Source organism: Sparus aurata, chromosome 24 (genome assembly GCF_900880675.1).
Source record: "Sparus aurata chromosome 24, fSpaAur1.1, whole genome shotgun sequence".
Lineage (NCBI taxonomy): Eukaryota > Metazoa > Chordata > Actinopteri > Spariformes > Sparidae > Sparus > Sparus aurata.
Window position 1 is genome coordinate 3,057,972 of NC_044210.1, and position 18,307 is coordinate 3,076,278.

At 40.0% G+C, this 18,307-nt stretch overlaps 1 protein-coding gene across 2 annotated transcripts in view; it reads right to left on the reverse strand.

The window, feature by feature from the left end:
* sonb (SON DNA and RNA binding protein b) overlaps window positions 1-18,098 on the reverse strand; it is a 29,545-nt gene extending 11,447 nt beyond the window's left edge. The window contains exons 1-7 of one of the 2 annotated variants that reach the window (XM_030409501.1): window positions 17,971-18,098; window positions 14,978-15,193; window positions 12,024-12,058; window positions 10,386-10,588; window positions 9,777-9,970; window positions 1,336-1,553; window positions 1-252 (exon numbers count right to left, since the gene is read on the reverse strand). The exon at window positions 1-252 is cut by the window's left edge and continues 40 nt beyond it. In XM_030409501.1, coding sequence (XP_030265361.1) covers window positions 1-252; window positions 1,336-1,553; window positions 9,777-9,970; window positions 10,386-10,588; window positions 12,024-12,058; window positions 14,978-15,193; window positions 17,971-18,053 — 1,201 coding nt within the window. In that variant the 5' untranslated portion in view covers window positions 18,054-18,098. Of the gene's footprint in view, window positions 253-1,335; window positions 1,554-9,776; window positions 9,971-10,385; window positions 10,589-12,023; window positions 12,079-14,977; window positions 15,194-17,970 lie in introns of those variants that run through there. The other variant, XM_030409502.1, reaches the window with a different exon arrangement.
* Between the last annotated feature and the right edge of the window lie 209 nt (window positions 18,099-18,307).

Genomic DNA, 18,307 nt, shown 5'->3' on the forward strand with positions numbered 1-18,307 from the left:
TGGATTCCCTCCTGTGACTCCGACCTGGTGACTTGGATCTTTTATGCCTCTTTGATGACTTTGCTTCCTTTTTCCTCTGCGGGGACTTTGATGGTTTTCTCTTCTTCTTTGCTGGTGATTTATTGGTTGTGGTGGTGGTGGGAAAGGACCGGTTGTATTCCGGTGTTTTTTGCTGAGGTAAATTGGGCTTAGTGGCCTGATCAGGTTCAGTAGATATGGACTGGGTGAGCATGGAACAGGAAGTGCCAGAACCTGAAGCATGAGACCACAATACATGTTACTTAGACACAAGGGGTAATGTCTCCTTCCTTTTCCTCCTCCTTTTCCTTCACCCTGCCCACACCTTTAGTTTAGCCTGTTGTTTACTGCAACCTTGTATATAATCCTGAACCTTTCTTTATGGCCTATTCTGCCGGTGTTGCAGCATTTCTCTGCTTCACAACATAATGCAGTGTTTTCTAAAGTACCTTAAAGTCATACCAAAAGTCTTGAAGTATCTGATATTAAAGCTACTTACGTATCAAAAGTAATTTTCTGACAGTAAATGCTCTATCAAAAGTAAGAGCAAAGAAAATTATACATATATTTACATGTGTAAAAATAAATACTGTATACTATTGGTTGACCGATTATGAGCCTGGTCAGTTATTAGAACTGATATTCAGCATTTTTCTGATTATTAGAATCAGTATTTTTTTTTAAGTCATTTTCCCAATAAAATACATTTATTTAAAAATGGGCCTCATTGGCTCTCCTGCAGCATTCAATCTGTAAACTAACTAGTAACTTATAAATTATTGAATAACTAACATGTAAATTGTTTTATATTCCATCAAGAGCATCCTGTATTGGGCTCAGGGCTGTAGTTTAGGGGGGTAAAGCAGCTAAAACTGGTTAAATCCTGGAGCTGAGAAATGGAGAGGCAAAAACCATGTTCAAAGTTTAAACTTGTTCAAATGTTCAAACTTCTTTCACTGCTATTCAATAATAAACACCATCATTTGAAATATTATTTTTTTTTTTTTTATGTACTTTATTATTTAGCCTATACCCTCCCACTACTGTGAGTGGGGGGAGAAAGAGGAAAAATAAAAAAGAGACGGGTGCTTTGTACCAAACTCCTCTGCCCGCAGCAGCAGGATCAGCACCTCGGAGAGCACAATGGGTTTAGCACCTCCTCATCCTCAGTCCTAACATTTGTGCAAATATAACACATATTTTTTTTTGTGGGACGCACTGGGTTGATTAGTTGATCACATTTTTACAGGTTGGCTCTTATAACGGGCTGGATGGGTGCGCGAAAAAACCCTGACAACACCATCAAACAGGTCCTACCTAGTTGTTGTGTTGTGTCCTCTGCTTGTAACTCTTTTTTCTTGGATAGCTTTTCACTCCGGTCAGGACTCTGCAGCGTCGTCACTGACTCTGTTAGCTCCACTGTGTTGATGTCTCTTCTGGTAGGGCTGGAGGCCAGCGGACACAATTGGAGGCCTTTCGATGGTGATTGGTTGGACTGGTTGGATTCATCCAAAGCTCCGCCCTTCTCCGAGGATCTACCATCATTGAGATTGTGGAAGGATAAAGGAACATCACAGTTAGAAAAGGCACATTGATGAGCCAATACAGGTATCAGGTAGAATCATATCAATGGGAATCAATGGCCTCCAACCTACTTTGGTTGTGTGAGACAGCCTTTTGTATGAAGCTAGCAGTGTGTTCTGAGTCTAAACTAATTTAAAGGTTTCTGATTGTGTCTGCTTCTGCTTTTGAACATTCAATGTTGTGTACTAGTTGCTATATAAAGATATGGTAACTGTCCTGAGCAGAAATTGAAGTCAAACTGTGTATGACATGAGAGATTCTGCGTTTGTTTTGGTAGCTTGTCTTGCCGCTTATACATGTTGTTGCATGTGAGTCCACATGTGAAGAGCGTGAGTCCATGTGAATAGGTGCACACTAACAAATCAGTAGAGAATAAGTCCAGTTTAGCCAGAGTTAAAACCAAGAAGCAGTCAATGTGGGTTTTTCAGCTGTTGCCTACACAAAAAGGTTTGTGATGTGCCTGCTCTGCATCGTGAGTGTGTGGCAGAGAGAAAGAGAGAGACGGAGAGACAGAGACAGAAAAGTAGTAAAAGTAAACTAAGTAAAAAGATGAAGCATTTTCTCAAAGGTGCATACCATTCTGCTAGAAAGGTAAAAGGGGGTTACCCTCCACAACCAAAAATATGTACTGTATAAATACCCCAACAGATCTCAAGCTTGATACGCTGGTAACGTGTTATGTATGAGTTCAATAAGTACACAAGGCTTTAGTGTACATAAACTGGATCAGGTATTGTCTTTAAAAAAAAAAAGAAATCTTAAACAATTTTACTTTCCTGACTTGACAAATTGATATCATCATCATACTTATGTCCATGAGTTAACAATTAACAGCAAATTAGTAAGTGGAAAAAAAAATGAGGAAAAAACACAGAGGAATATGTTGGGCCATCATCGTGGCAAAAATACTGACACATGCGAGCAGCTGTTGCAGCTTATACGAGGCCATTTCCCATGGTGGAAAACCGGCGACTCCTCTGCACATTGGAACCAAAGTACACCATCATGCATGCATTTCTATGTTCTATTCATACAATGGTCTCGAACCTCTATAGCGACAGCATACTTTTCCATCCCTGCTACCTCCTGTGAAGCATTGTGGTCGCAGCATCAAGCTGTCGGTTGCTTCACAACAACTGCAAGGCTTGAATGCAGCAAAATATAGAGCAATACTGGAGGACAACCTGACACGGTTTGCAAGAGAACTACAACTTTGGAGAAGATTAATTTACAGCAAGACAATGACCCAAAGCATACAGCGAAAGCTACACAGAAATGGTTTTAAAGACAACAAGGTGAATGTTCTAGAGTGTCTAATTCAAAGCCCAGACCTCAATCAAATAACAAACTTGTGGATGGGCTTGAAAAGGGCTGTTCACACCCAATCCCTGTGCAACAGTTTTGCAAAGAAGAATGGGGTATAACTGCAGTGTCCAGATGTACAAACCCTCAGTGCTGTGATTACGGCCAAAGGTGCATCCACTGCTGACTGAAGGGGGTGAATACTCATGCAATCACTTATTTTACATTATATAGTTTGAATTCATTTACATCACTTTTTTAGAAATCTGTTTTCACTTAGACATTAAATAGGGTTTTTTGTACAATTTTAGCATAGTTTTTTACATATTGACCATGATTGCATTCATTTTTTCTGTACTTTCTATTAAACTGAAAGTATTTTTTCAATATTTTCAGTTTTATTCTTTAGTGATCCCCTGTCAACAAATGCCGAAAATGATTGTTGTTTAAGGATGTCGATGCATTTTGACAAACGGTAACAGTTTTATATACAGTCGCGGTAAAAAGTTTTCACACATTTGTAAAGAACATGTATTTAATGGCAGTCTTCAGTTCCAATGATTTCTACAACTATTTTTTTGTGATGGAATGAGTGGAATACATACTACTTTGTCATTTGTCACTCTGGATTTGGGTATACAATGATACCCAGGGTCGTCATGTAAGAACATCAAATATGTCCATGTATTGAATAACTGGTATATTCAATGCATATTAAAAGTGAAATGACTGTACACTTACTTGTCTTTATATGCAGGTGTCCTCTATTTTCTTGCAGACGTTCCTTAACTTATTGTGTATGTTATACTGTATATGCATTACTTAATTATAATTCTCAATTAATCAAGTGCATATTAAAGGACAGGGAAGCAACACTGCCCCTTCAGACTACGAAACCCCATCTACTCACCGAGAGCCACATGTTATTTTACTTTCCTTTTTTTCCTTGGTATATTGTGGATGTTCAACAATGTGTTGCACCAAATCTCTACCCAGTGGGTGAATTAAATATAAATCTTTTTTTTATCATCGCCTTTATTTAAACTGTAAAGATATTTGAAGTCAGGCTCTCATTTACAATGATCATTTCATGTTTTCTCATGTAATATTACAATTAATCATCTGACATTGTGTAAAACAGTGGTAATCATTTGCTAAATCTTAGGCTACTGTTTCAGTTGTGGTATGTCAGGACCAAATGACTTTAAACCACAAGAATGTTTAATACGACATTATCCTGATATAGATTACCTTATTTCTCTAAACTTTTTATTTTATGTCTTTGGTTGTAATTGATGCTTATTGTAGCCCACTGATAACACTAGACATTCAACCATCAGTGAAGGATGTTAACTGCATCAGATGCCTCTACCTGAGTTATTTCCACTCACCATAGATGCTTTAGGTGTCCACCATACTGTCTGAGGAATATCTGAAGGGTTACTCTGCAAGGCATATTAATATCCAGGAGGTAACCTTCCCTCTGTTAAAAAAAAAAGTTAATCTTTATAGCGCTAGTCATTCAGTTGGCCTAGCCTACGGCAGGCAATGAAGCCACATTATGCTTCTGAGCTGGTGCTTTTGTTTTTCTAGAAAGAAGAAAATGCATGAAAGTACTGAAAAAGCTTTACTTAACAAACATTAACCATTTGATAATGTTCTTTGTGACAAGTAATTTTGTAAGAATCACACAGGTATTTTCATTTTTCATCTCATGATACATTCCAACTTAAATAAAGATGAAGATTTTATGCTACATGTTAAAAGAAAATGCAATTATTTTATTTACAACGTTTAACAATTTAATTTGAAATTAATAATAAAAAAAATCATTTTGAAGTTATACTTTAGGGATACATGTTTTCAAAAAGGGTCACAAAGAACATTATTCAATGGCTCATCATGGTTCAGTAGTGCTTATTCAGTATCCTTGGCCATTAATGACATGTTACTTAAAGGATAAGCGATTTCAACTTTACAAGAAGGGTCACGACGATTGTTAATACATGTTTAATTATGGTTAACTCATGCTTATTCAGCACTCCTATGCATTTATGATGCGTTACTTAAGGGATGCGTGAGTTCAACTTTAAATTAAGGGTCACAAAGATCATTAACAAATGGTTAATTATGGTAAAATAATGTGTATTCAGTATCCTCATGCATTCATGTTATAATACTTACGGGATACATGTTTTCAGCTTTACAATAAGAGTCCCAAAGATCATTAAGAAATGGTTAATTATGGTTAATTATTGCTTTCAGAATTCTGATGCATTTATGAAGTGTTACTTAAGGAATATATACATTCAACTTTATAATAAGGGTCACAAAGAGCATTAAAAATGGTTATCTGTGTTTAGGTAATGCTTATACTGTATAACATGCACAATAATGTATACGTTATGATATAAGTCAAGGAATGTATTCAGGATGAAAAAACAAGAAACCTTCTACATGAACACTGTGGAGTGTCCGCTGATCTCAACCTGTGTGGACAAAGTGAACGATAACTTCCCTTAAGCATTATGATATTTAATGAAAATCTGATTTAGTGGTTAAATTTGTTTTGGGGGGTTTTTGTAATTCCTGATGATATCCTGCCATGAGTTTTTGATATCATTACATCCCTAATTCATACGCCTCTCTCTCTTATGTATGTACAGATGTCTGTTTCTTCACCCAAACAAACTGGGCATGTGAATGCTGGCGGCTAACATGCAGCATGCAGTACAAACTCAGCCACATGACTGACTGTTTACTGTTTACTCACATTCGCACCTGAAAGTCCCTTCTCTTCTTACCAAGTCATTCAGATGTTAAAATAGTGACCCGGTTGTTAACGCCCCCCTAGTGACTCTCTGTCCCTTTCTGTCCCCAACATCAAAAATCCCTCCTCTTCGTCAACAGTTCCAACTTTATCTAATCACAAGGACACCCCTCTGCCCTTCTCTGTCCCCTATGCTTTCTCCAGTTAATTTCCCCATTAAATCTGTTGTAACAAACACGGTTAATCATCCATTTCGCACCAGCAAGCAGGATAACGAAAAATAATCTTCAAAGCATAACCTGTAACACCGCTCCTCCAACGGCCACAGCTCCGACTACATTTGCTCTTTTCAGCGCTGGGTCTCTGCCAAATAAAACCTACATATCGAGTGATTTAATCACCTCCCATAACCCGGACTTTCTAAATTTAACTGATAACTGAGTAAAGACAGGGGACTGCTGCCAGCTAGCTGAACTTTGCCCTCGTGACTATAGCTATTTTAACTCCACGCAGAGCACTGGCTGTGGTGGAGGCCTTGCTGTTGCTTAAAGCAATTCATTCAACAGTAAACAAAGCACAGCTGATAAGACCGAGAGAATTATCATTGTTTGGAATTTTAATATCAACGTCGATGACACATCAAACTATTTTGCATCTGACGTCCATAACATTACTGAACTCTTGCCCTGGTATTTACATTAGGCCTGACTATTAACTTGCTCTCACTGACTGATCTCGTCTCTGTCCATCAACTCCACCTGTTCTGAGGCGAACAAGTCGTTCCTGTATGTGTAATAATCTGCTTTACAGTTCTGCGGTTACAGCCCAACTCATCCTAAAAACAATGAGTGAGTCAATGAGTTCGATAACCTGCATCCTTGGCATTAGAGGCCACTGCACCCACCACCACCAGGTCAGTTGTTAGTACGAAAGATCTTTTGAAGCATGATGCATGATCGGCTTGCTTCTCAGAATGACTCACTAATAATAAACACAACCCTGCTCTGTTCAACACAATGCCATCTCTGCCCCCAGTCATCTCTCCTGATCTAATAACACTGTTCCAAATGTTTCAACTCAGTTTGACCCAATTTCTATGCAGCACCTCATTGAAACCATTTCTAAGCTGCGTTTGTCCTCCTGCTATCTTGATGTTTTACCCGTTGTTAACTTGTTCTCAACAAGTATCAACCTATCGATCACTTCTGGCTGTGTCCCTGGCTAATTTAGGACAGCATTTGTTCAGCAACTTAAAAAAAAATAATACTTGAAATACTGGAAAAAATTGTTGCCATCCAGCTCCTTCAAGTTGTTGAGGGAAAAAAAATGTTATCTGTGAAAAGGTGTAACAACACAAACAATGACAAAAGAGTGTGATAACAGCAGGTGAATTTTTGAATGGAACGCGTTCTCAGGGCCAGATCCATATATGTTTTATTTCAGGCAGGAATCACTGGTAAGAGAAAAACAGTGCTGCATACAACTTAACAGCCAGTAAATGTCTTAATGTCTGAACAACAGAGGCTATATTTTTTTGCATGTTATACCTTTACATTGAAGGTTGTAGGTAACCACATACACTACTCACAATAAGTTAGGGATATTGTTATTTACATGAGTGCTTTTCCTATTTGGTCTGAATTTTAATGAAATAAGTAAAAGTTCCCTTTGATATGATTACTAATAATGAATGAGAAGAAACACCATTTTCATTAGTTTAATATTTATTACCCCAAAAATTTAGACAATAACAAGGATAGCCCCAAATAACAAAAATTGACAATGTCAGTAGCGGGTGTTTCCACCATTTGCCGCGATGACAGCTTGACAGCGACGTCTCATGCTCCTCACTAGCCTCATGATGTTGTTCTGAGGCAATGTGTTCCACTCCTCCACAAGTGCTACACGCAGTTCTGCCAGGTCACGTGGGGGTGGGGTACGATCATCCAGTCTCTGCTTCAGCTGGTCCCAGACGTGCTCTATGGGGTTCAGGTCAGGGGACATTGCTGGTCATACCAAATGAGGCACTCCGACTTCCTGAAGTCGAGCTGTGACAATTCTGGCACGATGTGGTGGAGCATCATCATCCATGAACAGAAAGTTGGGGGTGTGCTGGCGGAATTGGGGGATGATGATGGGTTCTATGATGTCTCTGAGGTAAGAACGTGCAGTAACTGAGCCATCTACCAAATCTGTTTTGCGCTGACTGGTGATGCTTGCCCAAACTGTTGCACCTCCTCCACCAAAGGGAACCCTGGGGACCATGTTGACATCGGCGTATCTCTCACCTCGCCTTCTCCAGCAACGCTGACGACCATCATTTCTGTGCAAGGTGACCCGACACTCATCAGTGAACAGGATGGTAGACCACTGCTGCATTGTCCAGGTCACATGGTCTCGTGCCCACTGCAAACGTTCACGGTGGTGTCTTGGTGTCAGTGGAGTCACCTGCAACGGTCGTCTGGCATTCAAGCCAAAGCGGTGGAGTCGGTTTTGAATGGTTTGTCTGGAAACCCTAGTACCCCTCACATCTCGTAACTGGGCCTGCAGCTGTGTGGCAGTTGCATAACGATGTCTGAGTGCATAGGTCCTTAGGTACTGGTCATCGTTGCGGTCTGTCACTCGTGGGGCTCCACTCCTGGGTCTGTCACAAACTCTGCCAGTAGTTCTGTGTCTTGATGCAAGTCTGCTGATGACACTTTGAGACACACCAAGTCCACGAGCAACATCTGACTGCCTGCCACCGACCCGAAGGCGCGCTATGGCCAGGTGGCGCTGCTCGTCCATTAAGTGACGTTGTGTGTTCATGGCTGTTTGAATGATGAACTTGGAATGACTTACTGACAATACCAGCTTTTTATACCCACGGAATGTTGAAATTGATGCCACATTGAAAAGGGTTGTCTTTACTTTTTTGGTATGGGCCCCAATATGTAAGGCACACTGTACACAGTGAGACCATTACGTGGAAAACACAAAATGAGGTGTGTCTATCACCCCAATACAATTGCCTCCCTATCCCAAAACTCTCTGAAGTGAAACAAACACGGTATGTATGAAATCCACTGAGTCTCTCACAATATCCCTAACTTATTGTGAGTAGTGTATTTATCCTGTTAGTGAAGTTTTTTATTTGGCATACTGCCCACTGGACATTTTGGTGGTTCATAATTCATGTACCTGACAACTACATTTCTGTCTGCTCAGTACCTAGTACCTGCACCAGCCAGAGCCGAACAGAGAAAATGATCCATTCCAGTGCTCCAGGTGACAGCGGACAGAGGGTTTGCAAATACAATGACAACGCTTACAGCAACTTCAAAATACTTCCACAGGTTCACCTCCAGTTGACTCATATGATGTAGTTTAGACTGATGAGATCCCAGTTTCCTAAAGCCATGACACAGCTTTATTGAATTTCCCAAGCTGTTGACAGGTACAGTCAACTTATTGTGTGTAAACTTCTGGTCCACTAGGATTGTGGTATAGTGAATTTAAAATGAAATTATTGGTCTGTAAACAATTGCTAGGTAAATTCTGTCACGCAAAAAGTTCCTATTTTCTATAGGTGACTTTTGCTAAGCTCTGCAAATGTGTGGAGATTTGTAAGTGTGCCTCAGAAGGTATCAGTCCTACTAATGCAATGACCAGATGACCAGTCAGCAGTAGCACTCACTGATTTTTAAATGTGATATTGCTGGGCTGGGTTGCAGCTATCTTTTTTCCAACCAGCTTTACATGAGACCATTAAATACAGATATTAGGCATTTCTTTGGTCGGAAGAAGCAGCAAAAAGGAAAGAATACAAATATAGCCAAAGCCAGTGTCCTAGGATACATTTTACATATTTAAAGTAAAACTAGGATGAATCGCTTAAAAACACCGCCCTTGTCCATGGCAGTACATTGCTTAGCTTCCGTGTCTGTGCTCCTTAATGTTTCTCTAAACTGGGGACGTGACAACTGTCATCCGCTATTGGTAATATACTGACTATGGATAATAAGTACCTCATAAAACTCCACATCAAAAAACACAAAATCGCCCTTAATGTTTTGCATTTCTCTCAAGAATCAAACAATCAATTCATGTTATTCCTTCATACCTGGACCGAGGCCTGAGGTGCTGTGAACTGGATAGGGAGCGAGTCCTAGATCTTCGGTTATGGTGTCTAGAACAAGATCGAGAGTTCCTCCTCGATGAGCAGGAATGTGAATGAGAATAGGAATGTGACCGTGAACAGGAACGACAACTCCTCCTATGTCTTTCCTCATCTCCTCTTCCTTTATTGGAGCTGTCCTGTTAGGAAGCAATAAAATTTAAAAAAAAAAGAATAAATTATCATTATGTCATTGATGTTTATAAGCATAACTGCAGACTGTCACCATTTAGTCAGACTTTGCAGCCAATTTTGTAAAGTGTGCCCGAATTTTACAACTGAGAGCACATGTGCCATTTGGAAATATGACCCCCTGTTAATTACTATTTATTTATTTTTTCTAAATCATCATCATATATCACATAAAGATGGCTGCCTTTGTGACACGGGCGAGTGAGCAGCAGCAGCCCAGCAATATAGCCACCATGCACTGCACAAGTTTCCAGTGTGGTCACGTGGTTAGGGCTGCTCCTTGTAAATTTCTTGACTCAGTATATAGTGATACCAGAATCCTAAAAAAAAGTGTGTGTGTGTGTGTAATTTTCTTTTTTTTACCTGTTTTGGGATAATATCAGGCAACTCCACTCGTCGACTTGGTGATAAGCTTTGGCCACATTTACTGTCCCTCTGTTTTAACACAAACTCTGAGTCGTAATCTGACGAGTTCTCTTCGCCTTTCCGTCTTCTCTTCTTCTTCTTCTTCTTCTTTCCTGTTGAGTGCCGCTTGTGACATCTGGACTTACTCTCATTATCCTCACCTGGACAAACAGTTCAGCAGCTTTGTGTCAGCATGGCATGTTTCGTGCAACAATTAATCACTGTATTTCTGTGTATGCAGTAACTGTTATAGGTTTGGGTAATGTTTACAGATTGTCATATGATAATGTCGACAGTGAACTACTGCAATGGGTGATGATATCGTTGTGTGGGAGGTATTGATTGACATTTTCATTTGTTGCCATTTGAGCCCATTCACAACAATAATCCTCTCCCTACTCAAACGATTAGGGAAAGGATCCTCACCTGCTCTTCACTGTAGTCACTGCTGCATCCCCCTGTCATTCTAATAAACCTACCACTTACGCATTCCGGTGAGAAAAGCTCCCTCACCATAGACGGGAGAAGGCAAATCAACAACTACCGCAGCACATACCGCAACTGTCATTTGCCTCAAGATTCCTACACGCACGCCTGTGTCCTGTTACTGTCACAACGCAGCCGCTGGCACTGATCGCAGTCATGCCAGACAACAGGCACTTCACACACACAAGTCTTTTTTGGATGGAAGCAGAGAGGAATTCAGACAACTGAACAGCATAGAGCATCAAAATAAAAACCCCCTCTTAACACTTGGGATCCACAGCACAACAAATTTTAACTGAACACAATCTGAGAAACTCAACAATATCAGACAGTCATGATGCTCTGCTTCTGAAATGCTACCAGTGGGGTATGAAGCCGGAACAAAGACAGAAATCATAGAGACATGACTGGTGGTATCAAGGCATTAGCTGTGTTCAGCCTCTGAAGCCTGAAACAATGTGAGAAAGCTAAGTTAAGAAATAAAGTGCATATACTAATGCTCTGATTGAAAACACACTGAAACAGTGGCCTGCAGGGGTTCACCTCGGTGGGCAGATTTAATATGACATTTTTAAAAAACAGTTCATTAAAACAGAATGCATATTCTCTCCTACATGTCAAAACTGTCTGCTGTCCATCAGCTCAACCCTTAGCTGTATAAGCAGTTTATATGATTGAGGGGTCTGGGGAATATGTTGATGCGGGCAGGGAAATTGGTTTGTTAAGGTGTACATCAGCAACAACAAAATAACCAAAAACATTTGGGTGCAATTCATGCAACTCGTCACAGCTCCTGTAACATTGTATCATACTGCAGAGAACCACTATTTTTGAAGTATGGTACATGTACCACCGGTGGTATGCGAGCTCCCTCTACTGGAAGAAAAATATTTTTATAAAAGAAAGAAATTGATTGAAAAACACCTAATGCCACCAAAATACATAGTCAAGTTCATACAAGTCACAAGCACATACAGCATCCATGACTAGTTAAAAGCTAAAGTCAAACTGTGAAGGTAAGATGGTACTTGAGAGAGCCTGACATTTTTATTGGTGGTATGCCAGAAAAAGTTTGAGAAAGCCTGACGTAAAACAATGACAAAGACTTACCTTGCTCCATATTCCCCTCCGCTGGCGTTCCTCTTCTATGGAGCAAAGATAAAACCTGAGTTAGGCACAGTTAAAAAGTGGGTATTAATAAAATAAAATAAACTGGCAGGTAACCAACTTTTATGTCTACAAAGACAGACAGATCTAAAAAATAAACCCAACCACTCACTCACCAGGTTTTACACTGTAAGGCCCATGATGCACTGGGGAACTAGTTATTAGAGCTTAGAGCTTCTTGTAGTGTGTCATTTTGATGGAGAGGAATGTAAATATTATATCATAACATATTATTACTATTGTTTATCTTTTATGACAATGAGACATAGCCTGTTTAATAATTAATAACTTAATTTTCGTTATTTTTTATGTCATCACCACATGTTCCAGTTCCCTCATGTCAAAGTCAATGAGTTTTTTGAGTTGGTTTTCTGTTTAGTGCCTGAAATAAGGTCTGTGGTTACCACAGGCTATGGACATTTACATGTTTTGCTTTGTTACATAAAGTAACATCATGAAATGCCGCATAATTGAATCAAAGCGCTTACTTACAAACAGGGGTTGCAAACAAGTGCCTTAGTGAGACTACAGAAGCTGTCAGGGACATTATCATGCAGAACACTGAGACTCATCTACTACTACTACATCTACGACTAATCCGTCTTTACAGTCAGACACTTCTAGATTTATCAATTTATAGCACTGCTACTGATACTGATCTCGCCAAACCCACTGACAGGCCGTCCCATGTATCTATGGACTCCCCAAGATACACAAGGAAGGGGGGAAGACAGAAGTTTGGCTGTGTCTCACCAGTGTCCCCATAGTGGCCAATCTCTACATGGAAGAAGTTGAGAGCAGAGCCTTGATTACCATACCAGGAACTGCTCCTAGCTACTGGTTCAAGTATGTGGACAACACCTGGCTCCAAATCAGAGCAAGGGAAGCCTTCATAGAACATATAAATGCTGTGATATTACCATCACGTTCACACAGGACGATGTCAGAGGAGACAGTCTGCCCCTCTTGGACTGTGCTGTACACAGTGAAGAAGACAGAAAACTCAACGCTGAGGTGTACAAAAAACAAACACACACACAGATCAATACTTGATCATCACCCAGTGGAACACAAGCTGGGGGTCATCAGAACCCTAAACCATCGGGCTGAGACCAAGCCCACAAAGACAGAGGGGAAGGAGAAGGAACAGAAGCAAATCAGGGGAGCACTTCAAATAACTTCATAAAAGGGAAAACAAACAAAAAACTATACTTACATGTGTGTGCAAATAACATTTGTTTGTTTCCCCTTTTCATAATCTTAATTGCACTAGATGGGAGCAGCTCTAAAACAATTCTGTAGAGCTTAACCCATTCCAGTCTCATTTAAATGTAGGCGGAAACTCAATGAAGAAACGTTCAATACAACTGATATCAAACCATAAATAAACCATAAAATCAGCAAGGTAAATGGCTACATTTATATCACGTTTACCCAAGAACAATCTACTTCCCATTCATCTATTCAGCCACAGCAAAGTCATGAGGATTCAACAAACATTTTTGCAAATATCAGCAGTCAGTGCAATCATCAAATGGCACAGGACTAAAAAAATGGTACAACAAACTCTCTGATGGAATGCAACTCAGTATTGATAAGTGGTGGGTTGCAACAAAGCATGTGTGTTTGTGTGTGTGTTTGTGTGTGTGCGTGTGCGTGTGTGTGTGTCTGTAAATGGGCTACAACTGCTGTTTGTGTTTGTGTTTGGAGAAGTAACAGAGGCAGACAATCGCCATTACTGCTGTGGTGTCTCCCTACAATATCTGCTTGTTTGAATGCAAGCTGTCCTAAGAGGTGAACAATTTGTACTTTCTCATGACAGCAATGTCTAGGAAATCTGGAATAACATGAGCAGTGCTCAGCTACTTCATCAAACTTAAACTTTGGAAAAACACACAAGCCATTCCTTAAGGAAGAGCGCCCCCTGGCTGAGACCATTCACACTGCACAGATTCCCCTGGTTGCTGAGAGGACCAAGATGTTCCGCAAAAGTGAATAAAAAATTAGAGCACAATCGATAATCGATTTTTGGGGCTAATTCTGATATCGATATGTCAGCTGATATACACACATTTTTGCAATGATCTCTCAAATGTGATTATCAAACATTTGTGAAAAACTTACTAGGAATTTAATACTAAGAAATGATCAACATCTTTTTCTATATCATCATCGCTAAAGAAAAAACATGTTTTCATATTTGTGCATGTCATATACACAGATGCTGACATATCTGTAATTTGCCATTAGCAGCCAATAATATCAGCCAAGAATATATATTCTATATTATGTTTATAATTATTAACATAGTTGTTCCTCAGCATTCTATCATAAGTGTGTCCCTTCAGATGGAGTTGAAGCAGCAGTGGTGTAACAGGCTAGAAAAATGTGCACATTACATAAAGTGCATCCAGGCTCTCACCACGGAGATCACAACAGCAAATGTCACTTGAATATCTTGCAAACTACAAATCACTGATCTTTATCCAAGCCAGGGTAAAACAAAACATACATGTCCACGGCACACTTTTAAGGCAAGTGTACCAAGCATAAGATTGATGAGACGCAAAAAATATGAAAACATCTGCCATTGCCATGTCATGTTCCAAGTGGAAGTCAAGCAGGTAAATATTGTCTTGCTGATAAATCGGTGCATTCCTGGTATGCACGCATGCAATGTACCTGTTTATATAAAAGAAATACTGTCTATCAAATTTATGAATGTTTGTTTCTCCTTTAAAACAAACACAATGAACATGGCAGCAGCACTCACTTCAACCTTTTGCCTCCACAAAATTAACTACGATTCATTTGAATAGAGGGGAGTTTAATCTGTTAATTTGCTGTGGATACATTCATTTAACAGCATTGACAACCATGCACCTTTCAAGTCTTACCTTGGCAGATGTTTGGTTCCTCCCTCCAATTCCACCTCAGACTCTGAACTGCTCTCCTTCTCTCGGTTCCTCTTCTTCTTCTTACTTTTGTGTTTTTTGTGCTTCTTCTGTTTCTTTTGTGAACTACTGCTCCTTAAATCTGCTGGCTTGTTGGTCTCTGAAGTGGTTTCCTCTGCTCCAACCGCTTTACTGCCAGCGCCAAGTCCTTCAGAGGCACTGAGGGACACACAGGACAAAATAATTATTACTATGTATTTGTCATTTGTTTTTTTCATTCGTTATTTTTACTGCCCAGCACAGCTCAAGCACTGGTTATTTAAAGGTCCTGTGACGGGAAACCTTGGTTTCAAAGTGGAAATTAATTCAGAGGACCGACTTGTACAATGGGTATAAAGCGTTGTTTGCACCAAGCAGTCCAGCTCTGTTCATTTCAGTCTGTTACACATAAGAATGGTATTTTCTGTGTTTACATTAACAAAAGTTGTGAATGGTACCAAGTTTTTAATTTACCCTTCTGTTGAAGTACCTAGCACACTTATACAGTGATCAATGATGTACAGTGTAGGTCACAGCGTCGGTTAATAGCTGCAGAATTTTCATAAGAGTTAAGTACAAATTTTCACTGTGTTTCCCAACTGCTGGAAGTGAAAGGGTTTCATGTCGAAGCACCAGAAAACCTCGCCTACATTTATCAGTACTGACCGTGTAAGCAGTGTTTCCCACAAATGGAAAATGGACTTACATTTCATATAGCACTTTTTCAGTACTAAAAGCGCTTTACAGTGCTTGCCACATTCACCCATTCATTCTCACACTGATGGCAGAGGCTGCCATGCAAGGAGCAATTTGGGGTTCTGTATCTTGCTCAAGGACACTTCATGTCAGATTGGCGAAAAGGCCAAGCTGCCATGTCGTTATGCTACTGGTCCTACTTGTAATCGTTTTTCCACATTGACCCATTAAAAAAATAATAGTTGCCAACCAGGATGCCAGGCAGATTATTACGGTGAGTTTAAAACTAAACCAAGATATCACAAGTGAAGCACTGCCACAACCAAAATAGACTGCCCTGATTAAAATGAATGGGAAGACCTGCGTTTTTGCCACATCGCCTTATTCGATCTGAATGTAGCCTTAAACCCGATCAGAAGAGCCAATCAGAAAAACACATAAGACCGTGGCTAAAGTGCCACACTGTAGGACTCTGCTGCCCTCTCCTCAGGCCAATATCAATACGGATTTTTGATGCCCTCTCGGTGCAACCGATACAACATGCAAGGTCCTGCCAGCAAGCCTTTTTTGACTGAAGGTAAAGATGGACCAGTACTGTGGAACACTTCTCATAACGCTAAATCTCGCCTTGAGTAGCCAGCCAGTGATTGTAAAGAGCACTGACACAGGACTGTAGAGAAAGGTAGCTATAGTGATAGCATGACAACACGGGCTCTTGTGTAGCCAGAAGTAGCTTAATTTATCATTTTGGATTGTCTGTTCATAATAAGTACATTTTCTCTCATCCCATCACAGGTAGACAATGCAATGCCCTGCAGCATGAGAGGTAACAACTAATAGAGCTAATAGCTTACATCAGAACTAAACACAGCAGGGCTGAGAGTTTCTGTTCAGAGGAGTATGAAGCTTTAAAGAGTGAACTGCAGTTTAAGATGACAACACAATAGGTTTAAAGTATATAGTACTTTAGCTGAGTACAGTTTGGAGGTGAAAGAGTTTGGAGTTAGACATTTTACATCAGTGTACATTTTACCAAACTCTTTAGCCAAAGTCAGAGATGTAATCAGACACAAGCACAAGCCTTCGTGTCTCATTCTCAGGTCGCCAAATACCAGCACCTCAAATTCAACACCTCTGGGTTGTTAGTAATGCTCTTCTACGTCCAGTTATATATCCAATTCATTATTTTTTTCATGCAAAATATAAAGAGGATTCCATTCCTGCTAAATCAACAAAAAAAAAAAGTGGGGTTTATTTAAGGGCTTGTCAAAATGTTGTTTATATATGTACCCAGATAGGAAAATTGTTGTAGCCCAGATCTGGCCCATATCAGGTACGTTCATCTGGCCTGCATACCTATTGCAACTGACCAAGTGCCATCATTTCATGGGCAAGTGGGCCAGATGAGGGTGTCTGGTAAATTCTGCTGGATAAGATGCAAAAAACACATTTTGACTAGCGTGCAACAATCTTCCCGAAAACACAATCATTTTAATCTGGCAATACTGGTCCGTGCTTGAAACTCAAAACAGATCTGAACAGGACTATGTATGGGTTCAAGGGGTAATGTCACCATACAAAAAGTACTTTGCTGCAAGTGAGACTATCAAGTTATCTCAATAAAACTGTGGACCCCCGATCAGACTGAGACATTATGGTAGATTTTCAGATTTGACAGGATTATAGATAGATAGATTATAAGTTTATTATATTTGGCAGTTGCTCGGCAGGTGCAAATGTATCTGATGGTGAAAATAACGTCACATTATTTGCAAGAATGCCTGGTGAATGCAAGACGCATAACGTCACTCTAGTCGTTATGTATTCATTATCTTAAGAGATTTGATGATTCCAGCCAGGGGAAAAAGACATAACACTAAAATGCAATTATATATAATGCTGACTCTGGCAACCAATGCATGCATACAGTATGTTAGCAGCCAACGTTAACCTGTCAAACTGCCTGTACTCTACTTTATCTATCGTTGTTGCCACATTAAATACAAACAGCACTGCTTAACACACTTCACAAATGGTCCTACATTAAACTAGAGCTTTATTTACACCTCGCAAGGCCCACTAATAACACCGTTACCGGCTGTGTCCCAACGTTTGAATGTGTAAATATAGCGTACACATAACTACAGCGGGAACCGGCCACTTAACATGGAAAACTATTCTGTTCGTTCGGTTCTATTGACAAGCCAGCTGACTGTATTCAACTATGAACGGGACGAATACACAACACAACAGTTACGTACGCTTTGTCTTCATTCTGGTCTTCAATTTCTCTTATTTTATTCAATATAAAGTCTTGGAAAATTTGCTCTATGTTGGCCGCCATGTTTGAGTGTGTATCTAATTGCCAAGTCCGGGTAGGAACTGTTTGATCTTCCGCACCGTTCCGGATGTGGATGTGTGGAGCACACTGCCCGCTGCAGTGTCCCTGAACTGCTGCAAGCCCTACCTGGTCTGCCTTTGATAACTATCTATAAATGTTCTGTGGCAAGGCAAGGCAAGGCAAGGCAAGTTTATTTGTATGGCACAATTCAGACACAAGGCAACTCAAAGTGCTTTACAGGCACACACAAATTACAT